The 26,597-nt window shown below is 44.8% G+C and overlaps 1 protein-coding gene and 1 non-coding gene across 2 annotated transcripts; one reads left to right on the top strand and one right to left on the bottom strand.

Moving 5' to 3' along the window:
* Positions 1–1,455: 1,455 nt before the first annotated feature.
* Positions 1,456–26,102, top strand: GCKR (glucokinase regulator). The gene is made up of 19 exons (XM_077774116.1): positions 1,456–1,515; positions 1,819–1,974; positions 2,165–2,233; positions 2,836–2,904; positions 3,242–3,315; positions 3,691–3,757; positions 3,950–4,003; positions 4,981–5,062; positions 7,173–7,294; positions 8,472–8,590; positions 9,252–9,350; positions 9,546–9,643; positions 10,000–10,076; positions 10,455–10,551; positions 10,746–10,843; positions 10,938–11,021; positions 21,916–22,065; positions 25,016–25,150; positions 25,734–26,102. Exons 1-19 carry the CDS (start codon positions 1,456–1,458, stop codon positions 25,902–25,904), a joined length of 1,881 nt encoding a protein of 626 aa, XP_077630242.1. The 3' UTR covers positions 25,905–26,102.
* Positions 25,473–25,556, bottom strand: LOC144239987 (small nucleolar SNORD12/SNORD106). The gene has a single exon (XR_013337540.1). It is a non-coding gene; the product is annotated as a small nucleolar SNORD12/SNORD106 (small nucleolar RNA).
* Positions 26,103–26,597: the final 495 nt, after the last annotated feature.

Raw genomic sequence — 26,597 nt, 5'->3', positions numbered from 1 at the left:
AGGGTCTCCGGCACCTGGGAGGGCCCCTCCCTCCCGCGCTGGAATCCAAGTGGGGAGGAGGAATTCCACCTCCCGTGCGGGAGGGGATAGCGTGGCGGAGATAATTGTTTTAACAATCTCCTACTTGTAGACTGCGTCAGCTTTTAAATCTCTTCCCCATTCATAACCTGATATTGATTCTCTTCACTCTCTCATTCATTCTTTCATTTATTAAACAAATATTTATTGAGCATCACCTATGTGTTCTGGCGTGTTAAGAGCTGGAGATCCAGTGATTATTAAGGTTGCCGGGTGTATATGGGGGAAATCTAAAGAGTAGCGACCTATGGCTCTTGTCTTATCTCTGCCACTTACTGCTTGGCGTGGAGAAATTGGTCCTCTAAGTCTCAGGTTTCCTACCTGCAAATTCAGAGGGTCCAGGATCTCATAGGGCTGTTGGGAGGATGGAATGAGAAAATGCTGGGGAATGTCTTTATGAATCTTACAACACTGTGTGAGTGAGAGATTATCATCAATTTGTACTGATCTGTTAGTTACTTCATTCATTCAACAAACATGGAAATCCTTGTTATTTCATGAGATCTGGAGCGACAGCCTGGGTGTGAGTTCCAATTTTGTCAGCTATGTGATCTTTAGCAAAGACAACTTATCTGAGCCTCAGTTTCACCGTCTGAAAAATGAGGGTGTCAATACAATCTTCTTAGTGTTAATGTATCCAATGAGATAAAGTATGTGAAAAGTGCGTTGTTCAGTGTAAATAAATGTTGGCTAATGTATTTAGGGCAGATACTTTGGTTTCTAATTCTCATTGCAGCATTTCTATTTCTGTGGCACTTTTTCCCCTGTAATATCCAGTTCAGTGTGTGTCCCCCTGGGGCTCTGAAGCTTCTGTTGCCTTCCTTCTGAGATGAAAGAGTGAAATGGGGCAGGAAGGAGGACTGTGTGTTCTGAGCATGTGATCAAGCTATGGTCCAGGTCCTCTGACCTCTGCTGTCCCTGAGGACCCTGATCTCTGGCCGCCTGATGCATCCTGGTCCCAAAGCACTCTTGCTCAGGGATTCTCACTGCCCTGGGCTTGAGCCTGAGCCTGGGTATTATCCTGAACTTCCAGGCTCCAGGCCCTCTAGAGAAGAGGTCATTGTGTCCGAAGGTCAAGAGTAATGAACCTCAGGTTTTCCTCTTTAGGAGCAAAGCAGAGGCTGGACAGTCTGCATACATGCAAAGAGGGACCCCAGGAGCTCCCCTGAGGTGACCAGTGGACTGGGGGCCTACTGACCAGGAAAGGGTGCAGGAAGAGGTGCTCCGAGGGGGTGGTACTCAGAGAGGCCAGGGTACTTGGGTTAATCATCACTGTGGCTCAGATAAGACCCTGCCAGCTGGAAGCAGAGTTAGAGTGACAGAAGGGTTTGTGTGGCTGAAGAGGCAGGCACAACAGGGTGTCCACAGCGTGCGACCATGCCAGGCACAAAACGGTTTCAACATGTGATTGAGACCCCAGAGCCTGGCAAGTGGGAGGTGAGACCCCCTTCTCCATGTTGGTCTTCTGCATTGATTCCTAGAATAATTTCTTATCTGGACTTTTCTCCACCCTTGTTTTTTGTTCTCCTCCTCCTCCTTCCCATCTTCCTTCCTGATCTTCTTCCCCTTATAGGCCCAGAGTACCAAGTGCAGGCTGAATCCCTGGGTGCTGTGTGTGTGTGTGTGTGTGTGTGTGTGTGTCTCCAAATACGGTGCCTGCTGCCACTCCCACCTCCGGATCAGGAGGCATGAATGAGGCTTTGGCTTCCTGCCTGTATCCTTGTGGCCCCTTCCCTCTAGTTGTCTGGGTATGAGGCAGCCCTGCCAATCACAGAGAAGTCAAACCCACTGACCCAGGACCTGGACAAAGCAGATGCTGAGCAAATTGTTCGATTGCTGGGGCAATGTGATGCTGAGATCTTCCAGGAGGAGGGGCAAGTCATGCCCACGTACCAGGTGACCCAGACCCATTCCCTGGACACGGAAAACAGCAATGCCAACCCCAACTGCACTTAACCTCTGCTCTACCAAACCATAGTCCTTAATATTTGAAACCCTGAGAGCCCCTCCACCCCAATATCAATAGCCCCCCCACCCCAATCCACTGTCTTTTTCTTGACTTCTGATTCCTGTGTGTTCCCGATAGCGACTGTATAGTGAATCGATTTTGACCACCATGGTACAAGTGGCTGGAAAAGTTCAGGAAGTGCTGAAGGTACTGACCCTCCATCTGCTCCTCTCCACCTTCTGTTTCCTCCATCTCTCTCCTTTTCTTGGCCTCCACTTCTCATTTTGCTAGATCTCAGTTCTCTTCTTCCTAGTCCTCCCTCTGGGGTCTTTATTGCCATCTTACTAATCAACAGTAATTATAATAACTATTATCGGCATAATACTTTATAATTGACCATGTACTTTCACACTCATTACCTTTGCAAAAACCTCTGAAAGTGGTGTGATTGTCTCTTTTTTTTCTTCATATAGGAAAACAAAGAATAATCCCAGTAGCTTGCCCAAGTATATCCAGCTAATAATTGCTGCGTAGCGCTGCTTTATTGATTGATTGGTTGATGAGAAAGCTGGAATAAGTAAGGGTTTGAATAAGTAGCTAAGCCAGAGTTAGCTACTGGCTGACTTCAGTTTCTTTCTCAAATCCAGGATTTTTTCTGCCACACCATACTGCCTATGTTCTGTTCACTTTTGTCGTAAGAGGCTTAAGCAGACTCCCTGATTCCTGTTCTGCAACTGACAAAGCAAAGAATGGGCTTCCCTCAATCTGAGTGAGGCCATGGCACAACATAGGCATTTTTCCCTTCTCAGGAGCCTGAAGGGGGGCTGGTGGTGCTGAGTGGAGGGGGCACCTCCGGCCGGATGGCATTCCTCATGTCGGTGAGTATCCTGAGCCCTGATGTTCCTTCCTCTGCCTCCTCGGGGTGGCCCTCAGGACCACAAAGCTCATCATAGCTAAGCTCCTAGGCGGACCCCTCTAGCCCTGGCTCCTTTCCAAAAGCTAGACCTCGCCCCATATGGAGCCCCATATCTTCTGTCTCTACAGCCCATGCACCCCCAATCAATCATCTGCAAGTAGCATTTTAAGTGCCAGATTCCAGGCCGTACTCGCACCGGCCTGACAGAATCCTTATATAGTCTCTACCCTCTAGGTGTTGAAAATCCAAGCTAATGGCTCCTTTACTATCATTACTACTTCATGTCCTTTCCCCCTTAGGTCTCCTTTAACCAGCTGATGAAAGGTTTAGGACAGAAACCTCTTTATACCTATCTCATTGCAGGAGGTGACAGGTAAGCCAAATTGGTCTATGAGTATTTTGTTTGGCCTGGATAGTGTTTTTTAGAAATTTAATTTAATTTTTTACTTTTTTACTTTTTTAGAAATTTAATTTTAAGGCTTTTAGATGGAGAGTGTATCTAGTTTGCTTTGGTCCCCATCATTTCTTATTGCCTTACACTTATTGCCTTCACATACTTATATTATATGACTTGCCCTTGTAGGTATTTGAGTTTTCAGCCCTATAGAGTATCTATTATGGTGCCTAGCGAATAGTAGGTGTTCAGTCAATGATAGCTTTCCCTTCATTCCCTTTCCTCAAAGCAGCCTGCCCTGATATACCATAGGCTTCCAAACCAGTGCCACTGACCTTGAATCTGTCCTTTTAGGTCTGTGGTGGCATCTAGGGAGGGGACAGAAGATAGTGCTCTGCATGGGATTGAGGAACTGAAGAAGGTCTGTGTCTTCAACTCAGAGTCAACCAGAGACCTCTGTTCCTTGCCATAATGACACGAAAGCCCGTATACAGCCAAAGGCCATTCCTCCCCCCTGCTCCCCACCCCAGTCCTGACCCTGACATCCCCACATGAGAGGTTTGCATCCTAGAATCCTCCTGGTGGCACTGCTTCACCCATTCTCCTCTCCTAGGTGGCTGCTGGGAAGAAGAGGGTGATTGTCATTGGCATTTCGGTGGGACTCTCTGTGAGTGTGAAGACAGACTGGGTGGATCTATCCTATGGGGAGAAAGGAAGTGGGAATAGAATAGCATGGAAAATAGATTGATGCAATGCATGCTAGAAAACAGAAAGAGTTTGCATAAGGAATTTTGATTTTACTCTCACTAATTAAGATCCAGTTGTAGGAATGTGGGATAATGGGGAAAGGATTCTTTTTCAGAATAACTGTGTATCAATCTATTCAATAACCAAGATAGATGGACTAGTCCCAGGGTCAGCAAACTACACTGTCAGGTCAATCCTGCCACTGCTTGTTTTTGTAAATAAAGTTTTATTGAAACACAGACATTTGTGTTTACATAATATCTATGGCCACTTCACCCTACAATGGTAGGGTTGAGTATTACACAGAGATTGTAATACCCACAAAGCCTAAAACACTTACGCTCTTGCTCTTTACAGAAAACGCTGACCCCTGGACCACTCTCTTGCTACTTAAGTATGTCTTTGCGCAGCAACATCAGTATCTCCTGGGATTTGCTAGAAATGCAGAATCTCAGGCCCCATCCCAGACCTACTGTGTCTGACTCTGCATTTTAACAAGATTCCCAGGTAGTCTGTTTGAGAAGCACTGGACTAGAATGACCCACATTTTCCCTCACAACTGCAGCTCTTTAATTCCAACAACTCACTAAACAGAAACAAGTCCAGCAATGCTAGATATGGAAGGAGGCACACAAGGAGGGCAGGACACTGACCTTAAGGAGCATACAATTTAGTTTAGTGGCTCTCAAACTTTACTGTGCAGAGGACATCCTTGGGGGATCTTGTTAAAACTACAGGCCCTGGGCTTTCCCTCCAAATGTGGATCCAGCAGATCTTAACTGGGCCTGGGAATATGCATTTCTAACATGCATTCTGGGGGATTCTGATGCACATGGGCCTTGGGCAACCTGGAGTAACCCCTCTCATCATGCCTTTTTTTTCTCTCCCTACTGTCAGGCTCCCTTTGTGGCAGGCCAGATGGACTACTGCATGGATAATCCAACGATCTTCTTGCCAGTCCTGGTTGGTTTCAACCCCGNCACATCTCAGAGTATTAAGGTAAATATAGCCTGTCCCTAAGCTCATGAATTTTGTTTTGTTTTTTTGGTCAGTTGGTTGATTTATTCTCTTGTTTCAGAAAGGATTAAAAGCAGCTTACTTTTGTAAGCCACATAAAATACAAGAAAGCATACATTCAAAACAGGGAGTGAAGAGACAAGTAAAATAAGGGCTGGAAGATAGAATAAGGTCAGGAAAAGGAGTACCATGAAGATCTGTACTTTCTTTCAAGTGTCTTTTCATAGGAACCATGGGTGCTGACTCCCCTTTGCCCAGCTCCTTTATTTTAGCACCCATTCTCTTTTGTCATTCTAGGCACCCCTTCTGTCCCCTCTGGCTACTCAAATCCTTCACCCGGGTTCCCCTTTCCTGAGAACTCTGCCCCAGATTACCTTCCTCTTATTCTGTAGGTAAATGGTCACTTTGATCTCAGAGAAGGCCAGCATAGGAAACCAGTAGTGTTCAGGTGTGGTTCCGTGAATGTGCTACCTTGGGAGTGTTAAAGCAGTAAGAAAGTGGATTCTTAGCCCCTTGTATGAGAGAAGAGCTCTGATGTTGTCGGTTTGGGGTAAGACCCTGAAATATCNTCCCTTTGGATTGGGCACACAAGCAGGTTTGGGGAACTCTGCTAAATTAGCCTTTGGAGTGGACCCCCTGATGAAGCTGAAGGCTTGTTGATTCCTCAAAAGCAGCTTTGCACATTCAACAGGGGTCTTGGGAGGGAGGGACAGCTAGGTTCTTTCTGAGGCCCTTTCCTCAACTCCCAGATTCCAGGCTTGTAGTGTAATTCGTATGAACATATAAATGAGTCTGAGATACTTTTAACCCTGATCCTTTTAATGGAGGACTCTCCTTCACCAAAAATGTGTCTGCGGCAGTGGATGCTAATTTCAGGCACTGTGACTAAGTGAAATGAAGGATTTCAAACAATGTAGGCGTGGAGATCTTCCAGTTGTTCCTTAAGTCAGTGGCTCCCAAACTTGGCTGATCTTCAGAGTCGTCTGGGAAGCATTTTAAAAATACAGCTCTTTGGGCTCCTCTCCAGGCCTCCTGAAGCTGACTCTCGGGTGGGCGTGGTACCCAGCGATGGATAGTTGAAAAAACAAACCAACAAACAAAACTCCCCAGGTGATTTTGATGACCAGCCAAGTTTGAGAACCTCCGTTTTACACCACACAGTGAACACTGTCTCCTCTCTCTGGGAGAGGAGTTTCAGAAGTAGTTTGAGGACAAAGGATAGGAAACCCTTTCCACCATGGGTATGTAATACGTGAAGCCTGCTTGCCCTCAAAGAAATACAGATGAAAAAATGTAAAACTAGTTCAAGAAGGGGTAGAGCTTTTGCAGGGATGGGATGATAAGGGGAGGTTTAGGGAGGCCTCAGAGGTAACTCCTTGAGTTCCTGCTGCAGTGGGTGATTTGCTAGCTACCCCCTAGCAGAGTTGACGAGCAGAGGTCAACTACAGAAGATCGTCAACTGCTGAAGATCGCCATTCTTTGAGATTCCATGGTCGTGCCTATGCAAGCAGCAAGATTGTTACTCTCTTGTCCCACTAGCACATTGTTTTGTTCAGGATTCATTTATTCAAGGAATGTTTGCCAGCTGTTAGGTGCTCTGCTTCATACCTTGCAGTTTGGTTCATTCAGTAGGAACTGTTGTCTGATCCCTCAGGTAGGGAGATTTCCAGAATATATTTCTGAGAATGGGAAGGGCTTCTGATGGACCCTAAGACAGAAAAAAGGTGACAATTTTGACATTCTGATGATAGGGACTCTTCCAGAGGGCTACAGAGAGTGTGGGGACCATGGCCATGGCTGTGGGACCTGTGCAAGGACGAGGATACAAGAAAGTTCTGGTCTCAGGCTGGAGCTTTAAATTTGAGAGTTGGCTCTGCTCTGGGATTAAATCACTGAATGTTTTACCAGCCCTTGTCCTTGGGGTTCAGGGACACAGTGCTCCTAAGAGCCTCAAAGCACATCTCTCTAGGAGGTGGTTGTCCTTGGGCCCCAACCCCAATGTGGTCTTTGATCCTGACTCCCATCTGAGGCCCTTCCTTTAGATCCTCACAGACAATCTTCCCACCTCTGTCTCTCTGTGGGCCCCAGAAATGACCCCATTGAAGACTGGAGTTCAACATTCCGACAAATAGCAGAACGGATGCAGAGACTGCAAGAGAAACAGGAAGCTTTTGTGCTCAATCCTGCAATTGGGGTAGGATCCTCCCCACTCCCACCTAGCAAATGCTTGCCACTTCCCAAATGCCTCCAGTTTTAGGTTGTTACATCTTGTCTGAATTCCTGGCATTGTGTGTCAACTAATGTCGCAAAGCAAATCCTACTTTCCCCTTTCCTTGTTCACCTTAAGATGTATTTCCATCCTGACCCTGTCTCTTAAATCAGTCATCATCAAACACCTAAGCCATCTAGGGCAGTTTCCTGTTGGAAGAACCTCTTTTGCATCTATAAGTAGAATGCGTTGCATGGAATGGCGCGTTACTTTCTGATCCTTTTGTGTTTTAATTTCAAACATGGGATTAAAAACGATGGGATTCAGTTTCATTCCTCTGCTTTCTAATCGTCTCCAAAACTGGGCGGGTCTTCCAAGCCGCCTGTGCTCCTGTGCCTTTTTCTCTGCATGGAGGATGCATGGCCCTGGCATCGTCTACACTCACTTTGACTTGGCAAGAGCCTTGGCTGAATCCCCGTCGCTGCCCCTCTCTGCCTGTGATGGGTACAGCTGTGACGTTCTCCTTGCTCTTCCCTTGGTGAGAGAGAAAGGCAGGAACCCCGCATTACATGGGAGTGCCCTATCTTTCATCTCTCAGGCCTTCTCTTCCCTCCTGTCTGCAGTCGTGTACCTTTAATCTCCTTTTCTCAGACACCGCCTTTGTCCTGCTTTTTGCAATAATCTCTTTATGTTTGGTGGGTCGTGTTACATACCTGGACCATTACAATGGCCGCTTCATTGATCTGTCCCAGGAACATGCAATGTGGTGTTTGGATTGACAAACTGCTATTTAAAAAATGGGAGTTGGGTGGGGAGAAAGTTCTTGGAGAAAAAGAAAAAAACCGTCACTGAAAAACGCTTATCTCCCGCTAGCAGTACATCCGATCCCCGTGGCTTCCTCCTCAGAGTCCTGAATGTACCATAGAAATGACCAGAGGTGGCCCTTACCCTCTCTCTTCTTCTCTCAGTTAAGCCCTGAACCCAGCACTCCTCATAGCATACTGGGCACCACCAGTGCTGCTGAATGCATGCCCAAGGGCCAGTAACCAGAGTGCATGCCTGGGAGTCACTAACCAGACAGTGTGTCCAGTGATCACTAACTAGTGAGCTCCAGGATCCTCTCTCCTCCCCCAATTCCTCCTGGGTATCCTCACCTCCTCAGCCCGAGGGCCTCAGTGGCTCATCCCGGATGAAAGGTGGAAGCGCTACCAAGATCTTGTTGGAAACCCTGTTACTGGCAGCACACAAGACCGTGGACCGGGGCATTGCAGCATCTCAGAGGTAGGGAAGATCAGACAAGAGAAAGATCAGAGTCAGGCAGGGAGCGGGACGGTACAGGTTGGGGGATGGCAAGTCCAGACTCCAAGACTGGTTAGTGGCAGCAAGACTGAGGCGCCACCGCACCTCTCATGGGAAAAGAGCTGGCCTGGGGGTGCCGCTGTGCCCACCACACAGTCACAGAGTCTCGATTGTTTCCAGTGAACCCTGGATTCCTCAGGGCCCACTGATCAATGGGCCCACCTAGGACACTTAATCCCTGAGCCCCCCAGGGATATCCAAAACTAACGTAGCTTCAGAGAGTCTGTAACTTAGAGATGGTCCAGGTCAGGCAGGAAGGGCTCATTCTGCTGGAGGCTTGCTTCCCTCACCAGGGTTTCTGGCCTGACTTCCAGACTCCCCACCTGCCTCCTCACCAACTCTGATCCCATCCTCTCCCCACCGCTCTCTTCACGTCCTGTCCCTCTGTCTGCTCTTTGTTTTCTGCTCACTGAAGCTTTTCTGCCCTTCTGGAATGCTCTCTGGGTCTACTCACTGTACCTCCATGAGGGGCCAGCGGAACTTAGTTTTAAGGGAATTGTGCCTTCCTCTGGGCAGGGGTGGGTACTCATGCTTTCTGAGAGGGCACTGGGCCCACCCTGGGAAGTGCTGGCCTCTCTCCCAGACACCTTCTGGAAATCCTGCGGACATTTGAGCGGGCTCATCAGGTGACCTATAGCCAAAGCCCGAAGATCGCTGCCCTGATGAAGCAAGCCAGCACCAGGTGTGTGGAAATGTGTTTGGAGGGGGAAGGTGGCATGGAACGGGAATGTCCTTAGAACACATGTTAACATGGTGAGGGTAGCAGATCTGCATGGTGGAGGGTCTTGGCAGGCTGTTTACTCCTGTGCTCTGACATATGTATCTTTCTCTGATCCCTGACTTTTTTCCCCCCATGATCTGTCTGGCCCATTCTCAGCCTAAAGAAAAAAGGCCGAGTGTACCTGGTTGGTTGGCAGACCCTCGGCATCATCGCCATCATGGATGGAGTGGAGTGCATCCACACCTTTGGTGCTGGTGGGACCCAAGTCCAGACTTTCTTCCTGGTTCCTCCTGATACAAACCAATTTGTCTGCTATCGAAACACTTCCCTACTCCCAACCCATGAGGGTTCCTCATTCAATGTCCATTCTTTTCTATCTGAATACGCATTTCAGTCAAACGCTCTTTCCTTTGAATCCCTACTCTGGCCTTGGTCCCTCAACCCCCAGCCCTGCTTAACTATGACCTCCCATGCGTGGTACAGCTCACCCTACCTCCCACTTGCCACTTTCCTCCAAGCCCCATTAATACCTACCCCACCCCCCAATCCGAGAACCTTTCTTCACCATAAAGCCCATTTACTCCTCTCTCCCTGTCCTTAAACTTTCCAGATTTCCAAGATGTCCGTGGTTTTCTCATTGGTGATCACAGTGATATGTTTAACCAGAAGGCTGAGCTCATCAACCAGGTGGGAGGATGATGGGATGTGGGGGAGGTTGTGAAGGTGACTGGTGAGCAGGGAGTGGCAGGTAAGGGGCGGTGGAGACAAACTGGGGAGAACAAGAGGGTAGTCATCCAGAGAAGAGAATATGGGTTAGAGGTCAGGAGCCTTTGGGGAAGCACAGGGAGGGTGGAAGTCTCTGGATTCAGCCTCTAAAGCTGGCTCTAGTCCCATGCTCTTCCCTCAACTTGCTGCATCATCTTGGGCAAAACACTACCTCCTTGAACCTCAGTGCTTTCATCTGTATACAAAAACGCTGTATTAGAGGTCCTTGGAGGCTGTCTACAGTCTCCAAGCCAATGTGCTGAGTTTTTCATGGGGGGACTCTCATCTTCTTCTGCCCAGGGTCCCCAGTTCTCCTTCTCCCAGGAGGACTTCCTGACTTCCATCTTGCCATCCCTCACTGAAATCGACACTGTGGTCTTCATTTTTACCCTGGATGGTGAGAGGGAAGATGGGAGTGGTGGGGTGAGCCGATGGAGGCAGTGGAGAGACTCAGAGGGACTGTCATTTTCCTGGGTCTTAAGGCACCTGCTCAGAGGGAGGGACAGGGGCCTCTGTCCTGACTGGATCCCGGGAGAACAGGAAGAACAGCTGAAGAGCCAGCCTTTCAGCTCCAGTGTTCTCCCCTTCCAGACAACCTCACGGAGGTGCAGACGCTGGTGGAGCAGGTGAAAGAGAAGACTGCCAACATCCAGGCCTTGGCACATAGCACTGTGGGCCAGTCCCTGCCGGTGAGGACCCAGCCTTCAGGAGGGAACCTTGGGTGGCAGTTACAGCAAGGTCTTCCTGGAGATGCCTCTTCTGTTCCTCCTTCTCTTTCTCCAGAGCTCACTGAAGAAACTCTTCCCCTCCATCTTCAGTATCACGTGGCCACTGCTTTTCTTTGAATACGAAGGGAACTTTATCCAGGTATGGAGCGTGAGAAAGTGTTATCTGCCGTAAAGAACTCAGAGGAGGAGGGATTCCAGAAATGGGAAAACTCAAGGCTGGAGGGTAGAAAGCTTTGTTGGACTTTCACCAAGCCAGCTGGCAAGTGCTTGTGCTACCAGGCCCCTGGTCAGGGTTTCCAATTCTTTCCAGAAATATGCAAAAAAGAAAATGCAAAAGAGGCCAGACCACCAATCACCTGACAGACACTCATTGGTCTTTTATTACAGGTTCTTTGTCAATACTATAGTCATCCTCACTATGCAAAATTCTTTATGGCATAGGCTTGCGAGTTGACTATGCTGAATTCACTGCAGACAATATATATTACACTGATATGGCTCCTGTTTACCAATAAAATTAGGATCCAGTACACACATTGATGATAATCACAGAAAGAATAATCACCCTGGGTGCACTCTGCAGTGTAGAGTTTGGAGTGGACATCAGGACACCTGGGTGTCAGTTTAGCTGTGTCTTGTGGCCCAAGAAAGAAAGCAGTTTTACGTCTCTGGTCCTCAGTTTTCTCACTCAACACCTGTTCACTATCCACAGGGCCCAACGAGAGCCCTGAGGGGTTGCCCTAGAGAGCTGTGGTCTAATCCATTATCCAGACCACCTCCTCCAGGAAACTTCCTATCTTGAGCAGACAAGAGCTGTCATGTTGCCTTACCTGTACTCAGAACTCACCAGAAGACCCTCTCCCTCTGAGCCAAGAGATCCATGCTCCTTCCAACATGTCTTCCCTTCCAAATGCTCTTCATTTGTCACATCTTCCCTTTTCAGCGTACCTTCCAAATTGTTCCCTTTGAGATCTCACATCTTGTAAGAAATCTTCTCTGATTAAACCCGCATTGTCTAGGCCCCTCCTTTATGTGATGTACTCGCCACACTTAAGGTTTTATTGTACAATCTTCATACCTAATACACATGTAGGCCTCTGCACTTTCATTTATAATATTACTTCATTTGTAATTTCAGTTCTCTTAACAATCTCCTAAAGGATATATATTTAACATCCCCCATGTCTCAGATAAGGAAGCTAAAACTGAGAGAGATGAAGGGATGTAATGATGGCCACACAGCTAAAGCAGGAGTCAGGAGTGGAACTGGCCTTGCGATTCTAAATCCGTGCTTGATTTCGCTGTACAAGATAAACTTCAACCACATCCATGAGTTGAGCCAGATTCTTTTATTATTCATTCAACAAATATTTTTTATACACCTATCACATACCAGCTACTGTTCCCGGGATAGGGGATACAGGAGGGAGTGTTAACCTGTGATCTTTTGAAAAAGATCTGTGTTTTTGAAGAAAATTGTAATTACAATAGCAATATTTTTATTGTAAAATTTTTAGAAAAGACAGAAATCAAAAGAAGGAAAAAAGTGTCCATAACAGCCTTCTTCTAAAAAGCCACTCAGACTTTTTTTTATGCAAACATAAGTATAGTCATACAAAAATAGGACCATATTTGCTGTGCTGTGTTTAACTTGCTTCTCCTCATTGAAAATTATGAACACCTTTCTGCACAATTATATCCACATCACCATTTTTAATGTCGATGTAGTCTCCCGCTGTATGGATATACCATAATTTGTTCACTCTTCCCTCCATTGTTAGACATTGTAGATAGTTTTAGTATCATGGCTTTAATCAAAATACTGCCCTGAACATCCTTCTACATATATTTGCCTATTTCGTGGGGATAAGCCCTGGGATGAACCTCAAAAGTAGAATCACTGGGTCAAAATGTGTGTAAAATTTTAAGGCTTTTTAAAAAGTTTTTTAATTAAAAAAGAGAGAGAGAGAGAGGGAGAGCAGGAGCAGAGGAGGGTCGGAGAGGGAGGGAGACACAGAATCTGAAGCAGGCTTGATGTGGGCCTTCACGAGACTCCATGGGGCTCCAGTTCTTCGAGCTCCTCAAGATCATGACCTGAGCCGAAGTCAGCTGCTTAACCAACTGAGCCACCCAGGCGCCCCAAGGCTTTTGGATACAGGTTGTCAAAGTGACCTAAAAGGTTTATAAACAAAGTATAAAATTGCTTGTTCCCCCAAACCTGTCCACTATTGGGTAGCATTGTTCTTTTTAATCTTCGCTAATCAGCAAAGCAAACAAAGTGAAACAAAACAAAAAGAACTTCAGTGTTGTTTTCATTCATATTCCTGGGACTATGGAAACTGGCTACTTTAAAGATAAAGGGGCTCCTGGGTGACTTAGTCATTTGAGCTTCTGACTCTTGATTTGGGCTGGGGTCATGATCTCATGGTTCTAGGTTCTAGACCCGAGTCAGGCTCTGTGCTGCCGGTGGGGATCCTGCTTGGGATTCTCTCTCTTTCTCTCTCTCTCTCTCTTACTCTCACTCTCTCTCTCTCTGTCCTTCCCTGCTTGCTCTCAGTCTCTCTGTCTCTCTGTCTCTCAAAAAAATGTATATATTGGCCATTGAATTTTTTTCTTTATTGAATTACTTCTTCATACTTCTTGAGAATATTCACCCATTCTTGTTTTTTAATTTTTTAATGTTTTATTTATTTCTGAGAGAGAGAGAAAGTGAGAAAGAGAGAACAGGGGAGGGTCAGAAAGAGAGAGGGAGATACAGAATCTGAAACAGGCTCCAGGCTCTGAGCTGGCAGTCAGCACAGAGCCCAATGTGGGGCTTGAACCCGCAAACCGTGAGATCATGACCTGAGCAGAAGTCAGAGGCTTAACCGACTGAGCCACCCAGGCGCCCCAAGAATATTCACCCATTCTTTTAGAAGTGTTTATCTTTCTTTTTTTTAATTTTTAAAAATGTTTTATTTATTGCTGAAAGAGAGAGAGAGAGAGAGCGTGAGCGGGGGAGGGTCAGAGAGAGAGGGAGACACAGAATCCAAAACTGGCTCCAGGCCCTGAGCTAGCTGTCAGCACAGAGACCGACGAGGGGCTCGAACCCACGAACCATGAGATCATGACCTGAGCTGAAGTTGGCTGCTTAACCAAGTGAGCCACCCAGATGCCCCATATCTTTCTTACTAATTCTAAGAGGGAGTGTATATAGCAAGGACAGTAGCCATTTTTTCTTGTTCTATATTTTCTAGTTTATTACTGTTTTTGATGTAGAGATGATTTACATTTTTAGATAATCACATTTATTAATCTTTTATTTGTCTATGGCTTCTGTCTTTTGCTTGATTCCAGTTTGCATCTTTCTAAATGTACAGCAATTGTTTGAAATAAGGAGGTTTCCATTAGTAAATCTTTAGTTGCTGAAATATTTTTGATGTAAACTCCCACACATTTTTTTCCTCCCACACTTTTGAAAAATTTCCACCCTACAGAAAAATTGCAAAAATAGAACAGTGAACACCCATGCACTTTTCCCTAGATTAACCAATCTTTAACATTTCCACATCTGTCTCATCCCTCTTTTCCTCTGAATTGTTGAAAGATACTTGGAGAAATGATGACAGTTGACATAAATTATTGTGTCCCCTAAGAACAAGGACATTTGCATACATAACTGCAATATAATTATCACACTCCGGAAAATGACAGTGAATACTATTATCTAACATGCAGACCATATTAAAATTTTCCCAGTTAGCCCTGTTTTATTTTTATTTCCAGGCCTAGGGTTCAATCAAAGATAATGCATTGCATTTAGTTATCAGGCCTCCTTAGTTTCCTTTAATTTAGGTGAGTTCTTTTGCTGCTTTTTATGCCCCTTATGACATTGATGGTATAGAAATCTGGACCAATTTGATTTTTGAGAGTGCTTCGCCTTGGATGTGCCTGATTGTTTCTTCATTATATTCAGGTGAAGTTTTTTGGCAGGCTTACTCCATAGATAAGGGCATCCTTTATCAGCGCATCACATTAGGAGGCACCTGATATCAGTTAGTCCCTTTATTGGTGATGTTATGTTTGATCACTTACTCAAGGTTGTATCAGATTTCTTGGTAGCCTGTTCCTTAGCAGTCTCTCACCCAATGGTCTTAGCATGCACTGATGATTCTTGGTTGAATCAATTTATTACTATGGTGGTTTTAAAATGGTTATTTTCTATTTCTGTCCTTTCTACATTTATTAGTTGACATTTTCTGGAAAGAAAATCTTTCTCTTCTCTTCCCACCCATCTGTATTTGTTTACACTCGGTATGGACTCATTAATTTTTTGTTGTTCTTAAATTGTTTTAATCTATTCCTGTCATTATTGATTTTAATGTTCAAAATGAGAGTTTATTCAAGCTAGCCCCTGTCCTCCTTGTGACATATCCACATTAGTGTTTGAACACTCTTTGCTGTGTTTCCTTTTTTAAAACACATTTTTTGTTTACTTATTTTTGAGAGAGAGGGAGAGACAGAATGCGAGCGGGGGAGGGGCAGAGAGAGAGGGAGACACAGAATCGGAAGCAGGTTCCAGGCTCTGAGATGTCAGCACAGAGCCCCACGCAGGGCTCAAACTCACAAACCGCGAGATCATGACCTGAGCTGAAGTCGAACACTTTAACCAACTGAGCCACCCAGGTGCCCCATCTGTTTCTTTTTGGAAAAAAAAAATTAACTTTTCTGTTATGCAAAGTGTACCATATGATAGTCTTTTATGCCTTGTGTTTTTGCTTAACAAGATATCTTGGAAATCACTTCAGTTTCTAAATCTCTTAATTATTATTTACGTGTGTGTGTACAATTGTGTACCCACTCATCTATGTAGGAGTACAGAAATGCCCCAGGCTCATCTTGCACTTTCCTTGGCTCCAGCCCTGGCTGGAATCAGTAATTTTCAAGGAGCCCTGGTGGTTGTCAGTGGGAATCAGCACAGCAGTCCTCCACTCTCCACGGTTTTGCTTTTCACGGTTTCCTTTACTCCAATCAACTAACGATTCACGATTCAGAAGCAGATGATCCGCCTGATGGATTGCTAGGAGGTCAGTAGTATCCTAAACGCTACGTCAAAATGCCTGTATCATTCCCCTCCCTCCATCTCATCATGTAGCCATTTCATTATTTCACTTTGTCACAAGAAGGGGAAGGCTGAGTATAATACAATAAGATATTTTGAGAGAGAGAGATACCACATTCACATAACTTTTATTAGGGTATGTTGGTATAATTGTTCTATTTTATTATTAGTTATTGTTAATCTCTTACTGTGCCTAATGTGTAAACTAAATTTTATCATAGGTATGTACGTATAGGAAAAAACATGGACACCGTCCATGCTGTCAGGCATCCACTGGGGGTCTGGAACTTATCCTGTGGATAAGTGGGTACAGCTGTATTTAGAAACCCAGTTGCTAGGTATGCTCACAGCTACTGGTGACTTTGCCTCTCGGCCTTTTCAGTAGAAAGAACAAGGAAATACAATTGACCTTTGAACAATGTGGGGGTTAGGGACAATGACACGCCATGCAGTTGAAAATCTCCATATAACTTTTGACTCCCCAGAAACTTTTAACTAATAGCCTACTGTTGACCAGAAGCCTTACTGATGATGTAAACAGTCAATTAACACATATTTTTTATGTTATACGTCTTATATACTATATTCTTATAATAACATAAGCTAGAGAAAAGAAAATGTTAAGAAAATCATATGGAAAATACATTTACAGGGGCGCCTGGGTGGCTTAGTCGGTTGAGCGTCCGACTTTTGCTTAGGTCATAATCTCGCGGTTCGTGAGTTCGAGCCCCGTGTCGGGCTCTGTGCTGACTGCCAGCTCAGAGCCTGGAGCCTGTTTTGGAGTCTGTGACTCCCTCTCTCTCTGACCCTCCCGTGTTCGCGCTGTCTCTCTCTCTCTCACTCTCTCTCTCTCTCTCTCCTAGAAATAAATAAATAAATAAAAAGGAAAATACTTATACAGTACCACACTTTATTTAAAGAAAAAAATCTGCATAGAAGTGGAACTGTGCAGTTCAAACCCTTGTTCAAGGGCTGACTGCATATGTTCTTTTCACAAATGTACATATACCTGCACATAGGCGAATATACATATGGTCTCCTCCTTAGTGAGAATGTTGATTTCCAACATCATCAATATATTCATCCACTTGCTTGGTCTTACAATAAAATACCAGTTTTGGAAGTGCGATCCTAATACCACTGTCATCAACAAGCTTACCAAGAAATGGTCAAGATTTCTTTGCAGCTCTTTTTGTCTTTTGGCCAGATCCCACTGAAGATATATAATGTGTGCAAGAGTCACTTGGATTACATTTTTTCCTCTCTCTCTGTAGCTGTGTTATCAATATGTTACATAGTTTCATTTCCATTCTTTGTATTTGTTTTCAGTTTTAGAGGTTTTTGGTCTTGACCTCCTTTAATCCTTTAAATATGTATACACAACATGGTTTAAGGTCAAACTATATAAAAAGGAGATGTCCTATCCCCTTCATTCTTCCTTCCTCCTGTGTCCACTCATCCCTGCAGATGACCAGTTTCATTAGTTGCTGACTTACCTTCTTGTGTTTCTTAAAAAAAAAAAAAAGTGTGTGTGTGTGTGTGTGTGTGTATGTACTTGGTCCTGCTTTCTTATACAAGAGGCTGCGACTGTATATATTCTTTTGTGCTTTAAAAGGTATCCTGAAGGGGCGCCTGGGTGGCTTAGTCGGTTAAGCGTCCGACTTTCGCTTGGGTCATGATCTCGCGGTTCGTGGGTTCGAGCCCCGCGTCAGGCTCTGTGCTGACTGCCAGCTCAGAGCCTGGAGCCTGTTTCAGTCTGTNGTTGTTGTGGGGATTAAATAATAGATGCTCTCAAACACAGCCCAACCCTTCCTCCCTTTTTTTTTTTTTTTTCTCAGTTGTGTGACTACCTGTGCAAGAGTTATTTGGGCAGACTCTTACATAGGATGTTTGGTTGTTTCCAATATTTTGCTATTACTAATAATGATGCAATGAATATGCATATATTCTTGTAAAGTTAGAAGTGTACCTTTGGGGTAAATTCCTAGAAGAATGAGAGCTGGGCCAAAGGATAAAAAAACGTAATTTTGTTAGATACTGCAAAATTTCTTTTCACAGGGATTGTACCATTTTGCATCTTGTACCAGCAATATATGAGAATGCCTGCTTCCCTGTTGCCTCTTTAAAAGCACAGTCAAGCTTTTGAATTTTTTTGCCAATCTGATAGAAGAGACATTCTATTTCTGTGTGATTTTAATTTGTGTTTTATTTATTATGTGTTATAAAATATAGTACTTTAAACTTATTATGTGTTTAGTTGAGCATCTTTTCACATGCTTTACAGGTCTTTTAGTAAACCTTTTCCTCTGTGAACTCTGTGGTCAGGTAAATGCATGGAATATACTCATTTTCTAATGGTATTAGGGTCTATATGATCCCTTGATTTTTAGTTCTTTTTAAGTTAGAGGCATTAGTCTTTCTTCCTGATATATATGATAAATATTTCTTTTGAGTTTTAAACATGTAAAAGTCTTTGTTTTATTTTTTCTGGGATAGAACTTATTTATCCATCTTTTGTTGAATCTGGACCTTGAGACACAGAAAGCTTTTCACTATCCCCAGGTTGTAAAGGGATTCCATCTGTATTTTCTTTTAGCACATGTTTCTTCTAGTAAAAATGGTTTCTTTTTTCTTTCTTTCTTTTCCTTTTTTTTTTTTGATCTGTAATTCATTAGTTTATTCTTGTGTATGAAGTGAGGTATAAACTCAGTTTAAAATTTTTTTTAATGTTTATTATTTATCCTTGAGAGAGTTAGAGCATGAGCAAGGGAGGGGCAGAGAGAGAGGGAGACACAGAATCTGAAGCAGGCTCCAGGCTCTGAGCTGTCAGCACAGAGCCCGATGTGGGGCTTGAACACATGACCTGAGCCAAAGTCAGATGCTCAATTGACTGAGTCACCCAGGCACCCCTAAACTCAGTTTTATATTTTTCTAAATATAATTATTTATCCAATTGTCTCAATATATTTTTTAAATTCATCTTTTCCTGAGTGATTTGAGACGCTATCTCTATCAGATACTTAGTTCCCATATATGCTGGTTAATTTCTACACTTTCTTTTAATTTTTAAAAATGTTTTATTTATTTTTGAGAGAGAGAGACACACACAGAGCGTGAGCAGGGGAGGGGCAGAGAGAGAGGGAGACACAGAATCTGAAGCAGGCTCCAGGCTCTGAGCTGTCAGCACAGAGCTCAGTGCAGGGCTTGAACTCATGAACTGCAAGATCATGACCTGAGCCAAAGCTGGACACTTAACCAACTGAGCCACCCAGATGCCCCTGAACTTTCTGTTTTATTCTATTGGTCTGTCTATTGATGTGCTGGTGCCATACTATTTAAACATAGAGGCTTTATGGTAGGTTTAATATCTGATAGGTTAGTGCTTTCTTCGTTACTCTTCTTTTAAAGGGTTTTCCTAGGTACAGTTGCTGCCTTTTTTCCATATAAACTTTAAAATAAATGTCTCTAGGGGCTCCTGGCTGGCTCAGTCAGAAGAGTGTATGACTCATGATCTTAGGATCAAGAGTTTGAGCCCCACATTGGGTGTAGAGATTACTTAAATAAAACTTTAAAATAAAACAAATGTATCTAGAGTCAAATTATGTACACTTTAAAATATTTTTGTGTTAATGGTAGTTAATGGTATAAATGGTTATATAATGGTTAGTGACATAAATGATATAACCCAAATTTGGGTGGCACCTGGGTGGCTCATTTGGTTAAGCCTCTCAACTCTTGGTTTCAGCTCAGGTCATGATCTCATGGTTCGTGAGTTCGAGCCTCACATGGGGCTCTGTGCTGACAGTGCGGAGCCTGCTTGGGATTTTCTCTCCCCAGTCTCTCTGTCCCTACCCCACTCACACACACTCTGTCTCTTTCTCTCTCAAAATCAAACTGTAAAAAAATAATAAAAAATGACAAAACCCAAATGTGATTGTTTTCTATCCCACAGGGCAGTCTCTGTACTGCATACTAGCTGGTTCATTTTGATTGGTCAGATTTCTTTTTTTTTTTAATGCTTATTTAATTTTTGAGAGAGAGAGAGAGAGTGCGAGCCAGGGAGAGACAGAGAGAGGTGGGGGGAGACACAGACTATCAAGCAGACCCCAGGCTCTGAGCTGTCAGCAGAGAGCCTGATGCAGGGCTTGAACTCATGACTGTGAGATCATGACCTGAGCTGAAGTTGGGTGCTTAACTGACTGAGCCATTCAGGTGTTCCCGGTTGGTCAGATTTTTGCTCTCTCTGTCTCTGTCTCTCTGTCTCTCCTCCAGTGCTCATCAAATCAAGTGCACTCATTAATCCCCATCACCTGTTTAACCCATGCCCCTCCCCCCACTTCCCTCTCGTTACCATTAGTTCTCTCTACTTTAGAGTTTTTGCTTGGTTTTCCTCTCTTTTTCTTTTTTCCCCCTTGCTTGTTTGTTTTGTTTCTTAAATTCCACATATGGGTAAAATCATATGGTGCTTTTCTTTCTCTGACTGATTTATTTTGCTTAGCATAATACTCTCTAGCTGCATCCATGTTAATTATAAATGTTTTGTACAGTACTTGTATCCTTGTCAGTCACTTATTAAATATTTTCTTTTTTTAAGTTTATTTAGAGAGAGAGAGAGAGAGAGAGAATCCCTAGCAGTCTCTGTGCTATCAGCACAGAGTCTGAGATGTGGGGCTCAATCTCACGAAGCATGAGATCATGACCTGAGCCAAAATCAAGAGTCTGACTCTCAGGGTGCCTGGGTGGCTCAATCGGTTGGGCGTCTGACTTCAGCTCAGGTCATGATCTCACGGCTCGTGGGTTCGAGCCCTGCATCAGGCTCTGTGCTGGCAGCTAGCTCAGAGCCTGGAGCCTGCTTCAGATTCTGTGTCTCCCTCCCTCTCTGACCCTCCCCCACTCACACTCTGTGTGTGTCTCTCTCAAAACTAAATAAACATTTAAAAAAATAGAGTCAGACTCTCAACTGGCAGAGCTACCCAGGCGCCCAAAGTATTTTCAATATACCCTCTGCCAGGGGTGTGTGTGACCTTCTATTTCTAGAATGCCAGAATAAGGAGGTAAAAAGTAGCAGTAGCTTGTTGCCCAGTCTTTTGAGGAGAGTAATGAATCTCTTCAATTCCTTTTCTGGACTCCTGTTACAGTAATAGATGCAAAGTGCAGCAATGTTATAAGTGGAAGATATGAGGGCTAAGGACAGGTGGTGGTTATGCTCACAGTACTATACATGTTTGTACAATGTTTTAGTTTTTCAGCGTGCTTTCACACACACTATGTTATTCGCCCAGGGGATGATTGTGGTCAAGTAGGAAATGCCCTCATCACAGAATCAGATCTGGATTTAAGTCCTGATTCTTCTGCATCTTATTATCATATGAGCTTATTCAAGTGACTTTACTTCCGACCTGTAGTCTCCACATATGTAGAAGTGAGAATCAAGAATCCTGTTTCGTTGGGTTGTGATAAGGATTAAATTGAATTAATCTTCAACAAATGTGTATTGATCAGTAACCATGTATCAGCCATTATCAAAAAGACTGGGGCTCTGGAGCAGAATAAGACACCATCTCTGCTCTCAAGGTGACTTTGGTTTAGAGGAATGAATCCCAGGACTTTCTTTCCCCTGCTGTTGGGCCCCTGGGGAGCAAAAGGAAAGTTCTGGTTAGAGCAGAACCCGTCTATGGAAGGACTCAGAGAAGATACCTCACTAGTAGGGGTCCCAGCTGCAAATGTGTGACACTGTCAGGTTTGCCTAGGACAGTCCTGGTTTACAACTTCTGTCCTAACATTTAAATTCTGAGCTGATAAACAAATGATGTCTATATTTTGTTCCCTGGTTTTTGATCCCTGGATTCCTGTCTGATAATAGAGCCCTTGATCACCCTACCGCTCTACCAGCCTCTGATTTTCGTTACCCCCGTGTGTCTGTCCTACGTAGAAGTTCCAGCATGAGTTGAGCACCAAGTGGGTGCTGAACACTGTGAGTACGGGGGCCCACGTGCTTCTTGGGAAGATCCTCCAGAACCACATGTTGGACTTCCGCATTCACAACTCCAAGCTCTTCTGGCGGGCGCTGGCCATGCTGCAGGTAGGTCCTCATGGGCCGGGACTGGGTGGGGCCTGGCTTTGTGCCTAGGCTGCCACAGAGACATGGACATGTGTGGGGGCAAAGGGCTGTCTTTTCTCCTGTGCCTCTTCCTTCTTTCGGGCTCATCCTCCCCTCTAGGGAGTGTATGTGCATGTTTGGCTGTGAGATTATAACCATTAGGCAAGATACTTTCAGTTACAAGTATGTGACAGAAAACTAACTTTAAGCTAAATAAGGCAAACGACTGGCTCATGTAACTGAAGTCCCAGGGTGGCAAGATCCAGACACTCAAAAACAGTGTGCTCCAGAATTGTCAGCCCGTAACTTTCCTCTGTGTCGCTCTCATTCTCCGGCAGGTTTTCTCCAGTAGGTGGCCAGTTGGCCACCAGCAGTGTGAGCCTAGCATCCTTCCAATCCACCCCAGTGGAAGGAGAGTTATCAGTCCCTGTGATTCCCACAAATGCCTGGGAGGAAGGGCTGCCGTAGGCTTGTCATGGGTCACATGGCATCTCTGAGCCAATCACTATTTTTGGGGGGAAAGCTGCCCTCTGCCCAGGCCTGGCTCATGAGCTCTCCCTGTAGGATGGCAGTGGAGGAAGGGGCAGGAAGTGAGCCCCAGTCAAACTGCATGACCTGAGAAAGGAGAAGCAATAGTTCCCCAGAGGAAGATCAAGGTGCTGGTACTGGAAGGAGGAGGAATGGCTGCCGAGCAGACAGCACAACAGATGGTCATGAAAGGAAGGTTGCTAGATTTAGCAAAGAAAACTACAGGACACCGGTTAAATTTGAATTTCAGATAAATAAAGGATTTTGTTTTGTTTCTTTCTTTGTTTATTTTGAGAGAGAGTGCACGTGAGCAGGAGAGGGGCAGAGAGAGGGCGAGAGAGAACCCCAAGCACCTCTGTGCTATTAGCACAGAGCCCATCATGGGACTTGATCCCATGAACTGGGAGATCATGACCTGAGCCGAAATCAAGAATCAGACACTCAGTTGACTGAGGCACCCATGCACCCTAAGGATTCTTTTTTTTTTTTTTTAGTATAAGTATGTCTTATGAAATATTTGAGGCATACTTCTGTTTTTTCCTTATTCATCTGAAATTCCTGTTTAACTGGGTGTCCTGTATTTTTATTTGCTAAATCTGACAACACTACATAATGGGAATCAGTCAATGAGCATTTAGTGAGCACCCACCAGGTCCCTAAAACAACTTTCTCAAATGAGTAAAACCAACCAACCAGGAAAAAAAAAAGTGCTTTATGCTCTTCTAGTTCCTGGGGTTGGGGTGGATAGGGGGAACCGGAGATATATATGATGCAGTCCTTGCTCTCCCAGAGTGGTCCATCTAATGGAGGAGAGACAAAATCAGTAGAGAACAACAAAGTATCAAACTGCATGATCCTTACTGAAGTCCAATAGAACTTAAAAGAACCTAGGGTCCGAATGCACTAGAGGAAAACAGAAGGTTTCATGGAAGAGGTGATATTCAAGGTAGGCCTAGTGGGTATGGCTCAGATAGGTGACAGACAGAAGGGTATTCTTATTCAAAAGAACATTAACCAAGGCCCAGAAGGGGACCAAGCATGATATATGGGGACACAGGTGTGACTACAGCAGAGAATCATTTTACACAGTGAGGGATTATGGAGAGACAGATGAAGGGAGACTGCGGAAGATTGAAAGCCAGACCAGAATTCAGACTTGCCAAATATAGCTGGACCTGGGCCTCCAGAATGGCAGCCACGCCCTAAATGTGGCTGTCGAGCACTTGAAATGTGACTAGTGTGTCCGAGGAACTGAACTTTAAGTTTTGTTTAAAAACTGAAACATTGTAATTTTTAAGAAATAGACACTGGATTTAAAAAATATTGTAAATACAAAAATACTGTACCCTACTAATTTTTAATATTGTTTACACGTTGGCATAATATTTTGGATATATTGGATTAGACAAAATATGATTGAAATGTATTTTTTTTTTTGTTTTTTTTTCACCTAGTTCTTTTTCAATGCAGTACTAAAAAACTTTAAATCTTGTATGTGGCTCACATTATATATCCTTTTTTTTTAATGTTTATTTTGAGAGAGAGCATGAGCGAGGGAGAGAGAGAGAGAGAGAGAATCCCAAACAGGCTCTGTGCTGACAGATGTGGGGCTTGAACTCCCAAACTGTGAGATCATGACCTGAGCAGAAATCAAGAGTCAGACGCTTAACTGATTGAGCCACGCAGGCTCCCCTTGCATTATACTGTAAAACCTTTGATTGTGAGAAACTTGTTCTGGGAGTGTTCTGCAAGACAAGCAAACATTTCTTATAAATTTTAACTGATAAATGAGTGACATCTTGCAATATGAGTGGTACATGATGCTGAATGTCACGTGAACACAATTGAGCCAATAATAGTTCTTGAAATTTGCTTTGAAATACGAGTGCTTTGGATTATAAGCATGTTTCCGGAACAAATAATGCTCGCAAACCAAGGTTTTGCTGTATTTCTATTGGACAGTGCTGGGCTAGCAGAGTGGAGGGTGGTGACGAAATAGGAGCCATGTTTGCAGATGAGCAGTCTTGGCAGCAATGTAAAAGGTGGATGGGGTTAAGAAGGAAACCAGAAGAAAAAAAAAAAAAAAAGGAAACCAGAAGGAGTGAGTTCAGTTTAAGGTTACCAACTTACAGGGTTAGTGGCACATGGCTGAAAGTGTGACCAATTTGCCCTGAATCCTCCAGTTTCACCAGCCCATCAAAGCCTACCACCAACCATTTTTCTTCATGCCTGGGGCTTCTGAGTTGGGGATTGCCTATAGGGATCAATTCTCCACGGCTTCTACAGCCAGTCTTCAGGATCCCAGGCACCCACCTTCCCTTCTCCCACTGCTTTCTCCTCCTTGACTCCATTTTCCACTCTCCTGACTTCTAGCCCAACACTGACCTTACTACTTCTTCCACAGCGGTTCTCTGGACAGCCCAAGGCTCGATGCATCGAAACCCTCCTCCAGGTGATCCACTTTCCTCAGCCGCTGTCGGATGATACCCGGGCTGCTCCCATCTCCTTCCACGTCCAGGTTGCACACGAGAAGGAACAGGTATCCTGCCGGCAGCTAGTCATTCAGCAAACACTTATTGAGTCCTTTCAGTGTGTCGGGAACTTTGCTTGGTACTGCTCAGTGACACTGCCAAGGAGCTCTCTGTTTCTGGGGGAGATATGACTGTGACGGGCAGTCACAGAGGTGTGGAAAAGGTGCTGTAGGGATCCGGAAATGGGGGCTTCAGTTCTGTATAGGAGGGGAGTCAGGACAGAGGGAGGAGGAGGTCTTCGAACGGGGTCTGAAAGGATGAATAGGAGTTTTCTGGGTCCAGGTGAAGGCTTCTTTCTGTTCTTTTTTTTCTTTTTCTTTTTTTTCCCAATGCATCAGACAAAACACTGGCTAATGGTTCAGTTAGATCAACATGGTCGATCTGATGGGGAAAAAAGTTATGTCATCAGCTGCAGCTTCTTTCTGTTCTTGACCTACCTCAATACAATTCCGGGTCTTGATAACTCTCTTCTATTCTTGCATCCGACCTAGTGGCTTCTGACTCCCACACCAAATGCTCTGGCTCCTCCAGATTCTTCCCCAGGTAGCCTCACTTTCTCAGGCTTAAGTGCTCCCTGCCTCTTCCCCACAGGTGATCCCCATGGCCTTGCTGAGCCTCCTATCCCGGTGCTCCATCCCCGAGGCACAGGTGCAACTGGCTGCAGCCCCCTCTGTCTGTGAGGCTGTCAAGAGCGCCCTCACTGGGCCAGGTCGGAAGCGCAGCGCAGAACCTCTGGAAACCCTAGAGCCTGCCCTGCAGTGAACTTGTGTTTCTGGGTGTGTGAAGCCCACGGAGGCTTGTTGGGCTGGCAGCACTTGTGGTGGGAGGGGAAGCCCAATCCCCAGGGCCACCCGCAGAAGGGAAAGGAATCTCTTTACTCTCTACTTTGGGGGAGTTTTTGCTCTTGACCCAGTGGTTCCCATTTTCACTGGCATGTTCTGATTTCAGAAATAAAACTAAATGCCTTATTTTGGAAAGTTAATCTTCTGAACTCACTAGATCGGAGTTAATAAATTAGAGGTGGGACAAGATGGGTGGCATGGGTTGGTCCCAACAGCAGGTTTGTTTCTTTACTTCCCCCTGCCCCCCATACCCATTTCATTGGCCTCTAATCCAGACCTGACTCCAGCATCTCTATACCCACCCCCCCAACACGTAGGCGTGTTTGTGCTCGCACATGCACATACGTTCCGTTCCCGGACAGAATCACACAAACAGGGAAAAGTGGGAATTTAGGTAATTCCAGAGGAAAAGGGAAAAAGTTGTGTCCCCAACAGAGGCCACTCAGGAAAGTAATCCCTGTTAGGCACGACAGGATCTTTGTAACTAGAAGGAAAGCTACGTCCGCGCATTAGACCCTGAAGTGAGAGTTGCATTCCCTGTCCAAGTTAGTAAGGGGAACATAAGGTTCCCGGGGGTGGGAACAGCCTTTGGTGGCAGGAAGCCGCAGATACT

This window comes from Crocuta crocuta, unplaced genomic scaffold, assembly GCF_008692635.1.
Source record: "Crocuta crocuta isolate KB4526 unplaced genomic scaffold, BGI_CrCroc_1.0 scaffold246, whole genome shotgun sequence".
NCBI classification, from domain to species: Eukaryota; Metazoa; Chordata; class Mammalia; order Carnivora; family Hyaenidae; genus Crocuta; species Crocuta crocuta.
This window is presented reverse-complemented; position numbering and strand designations above follow the sequence as displayed.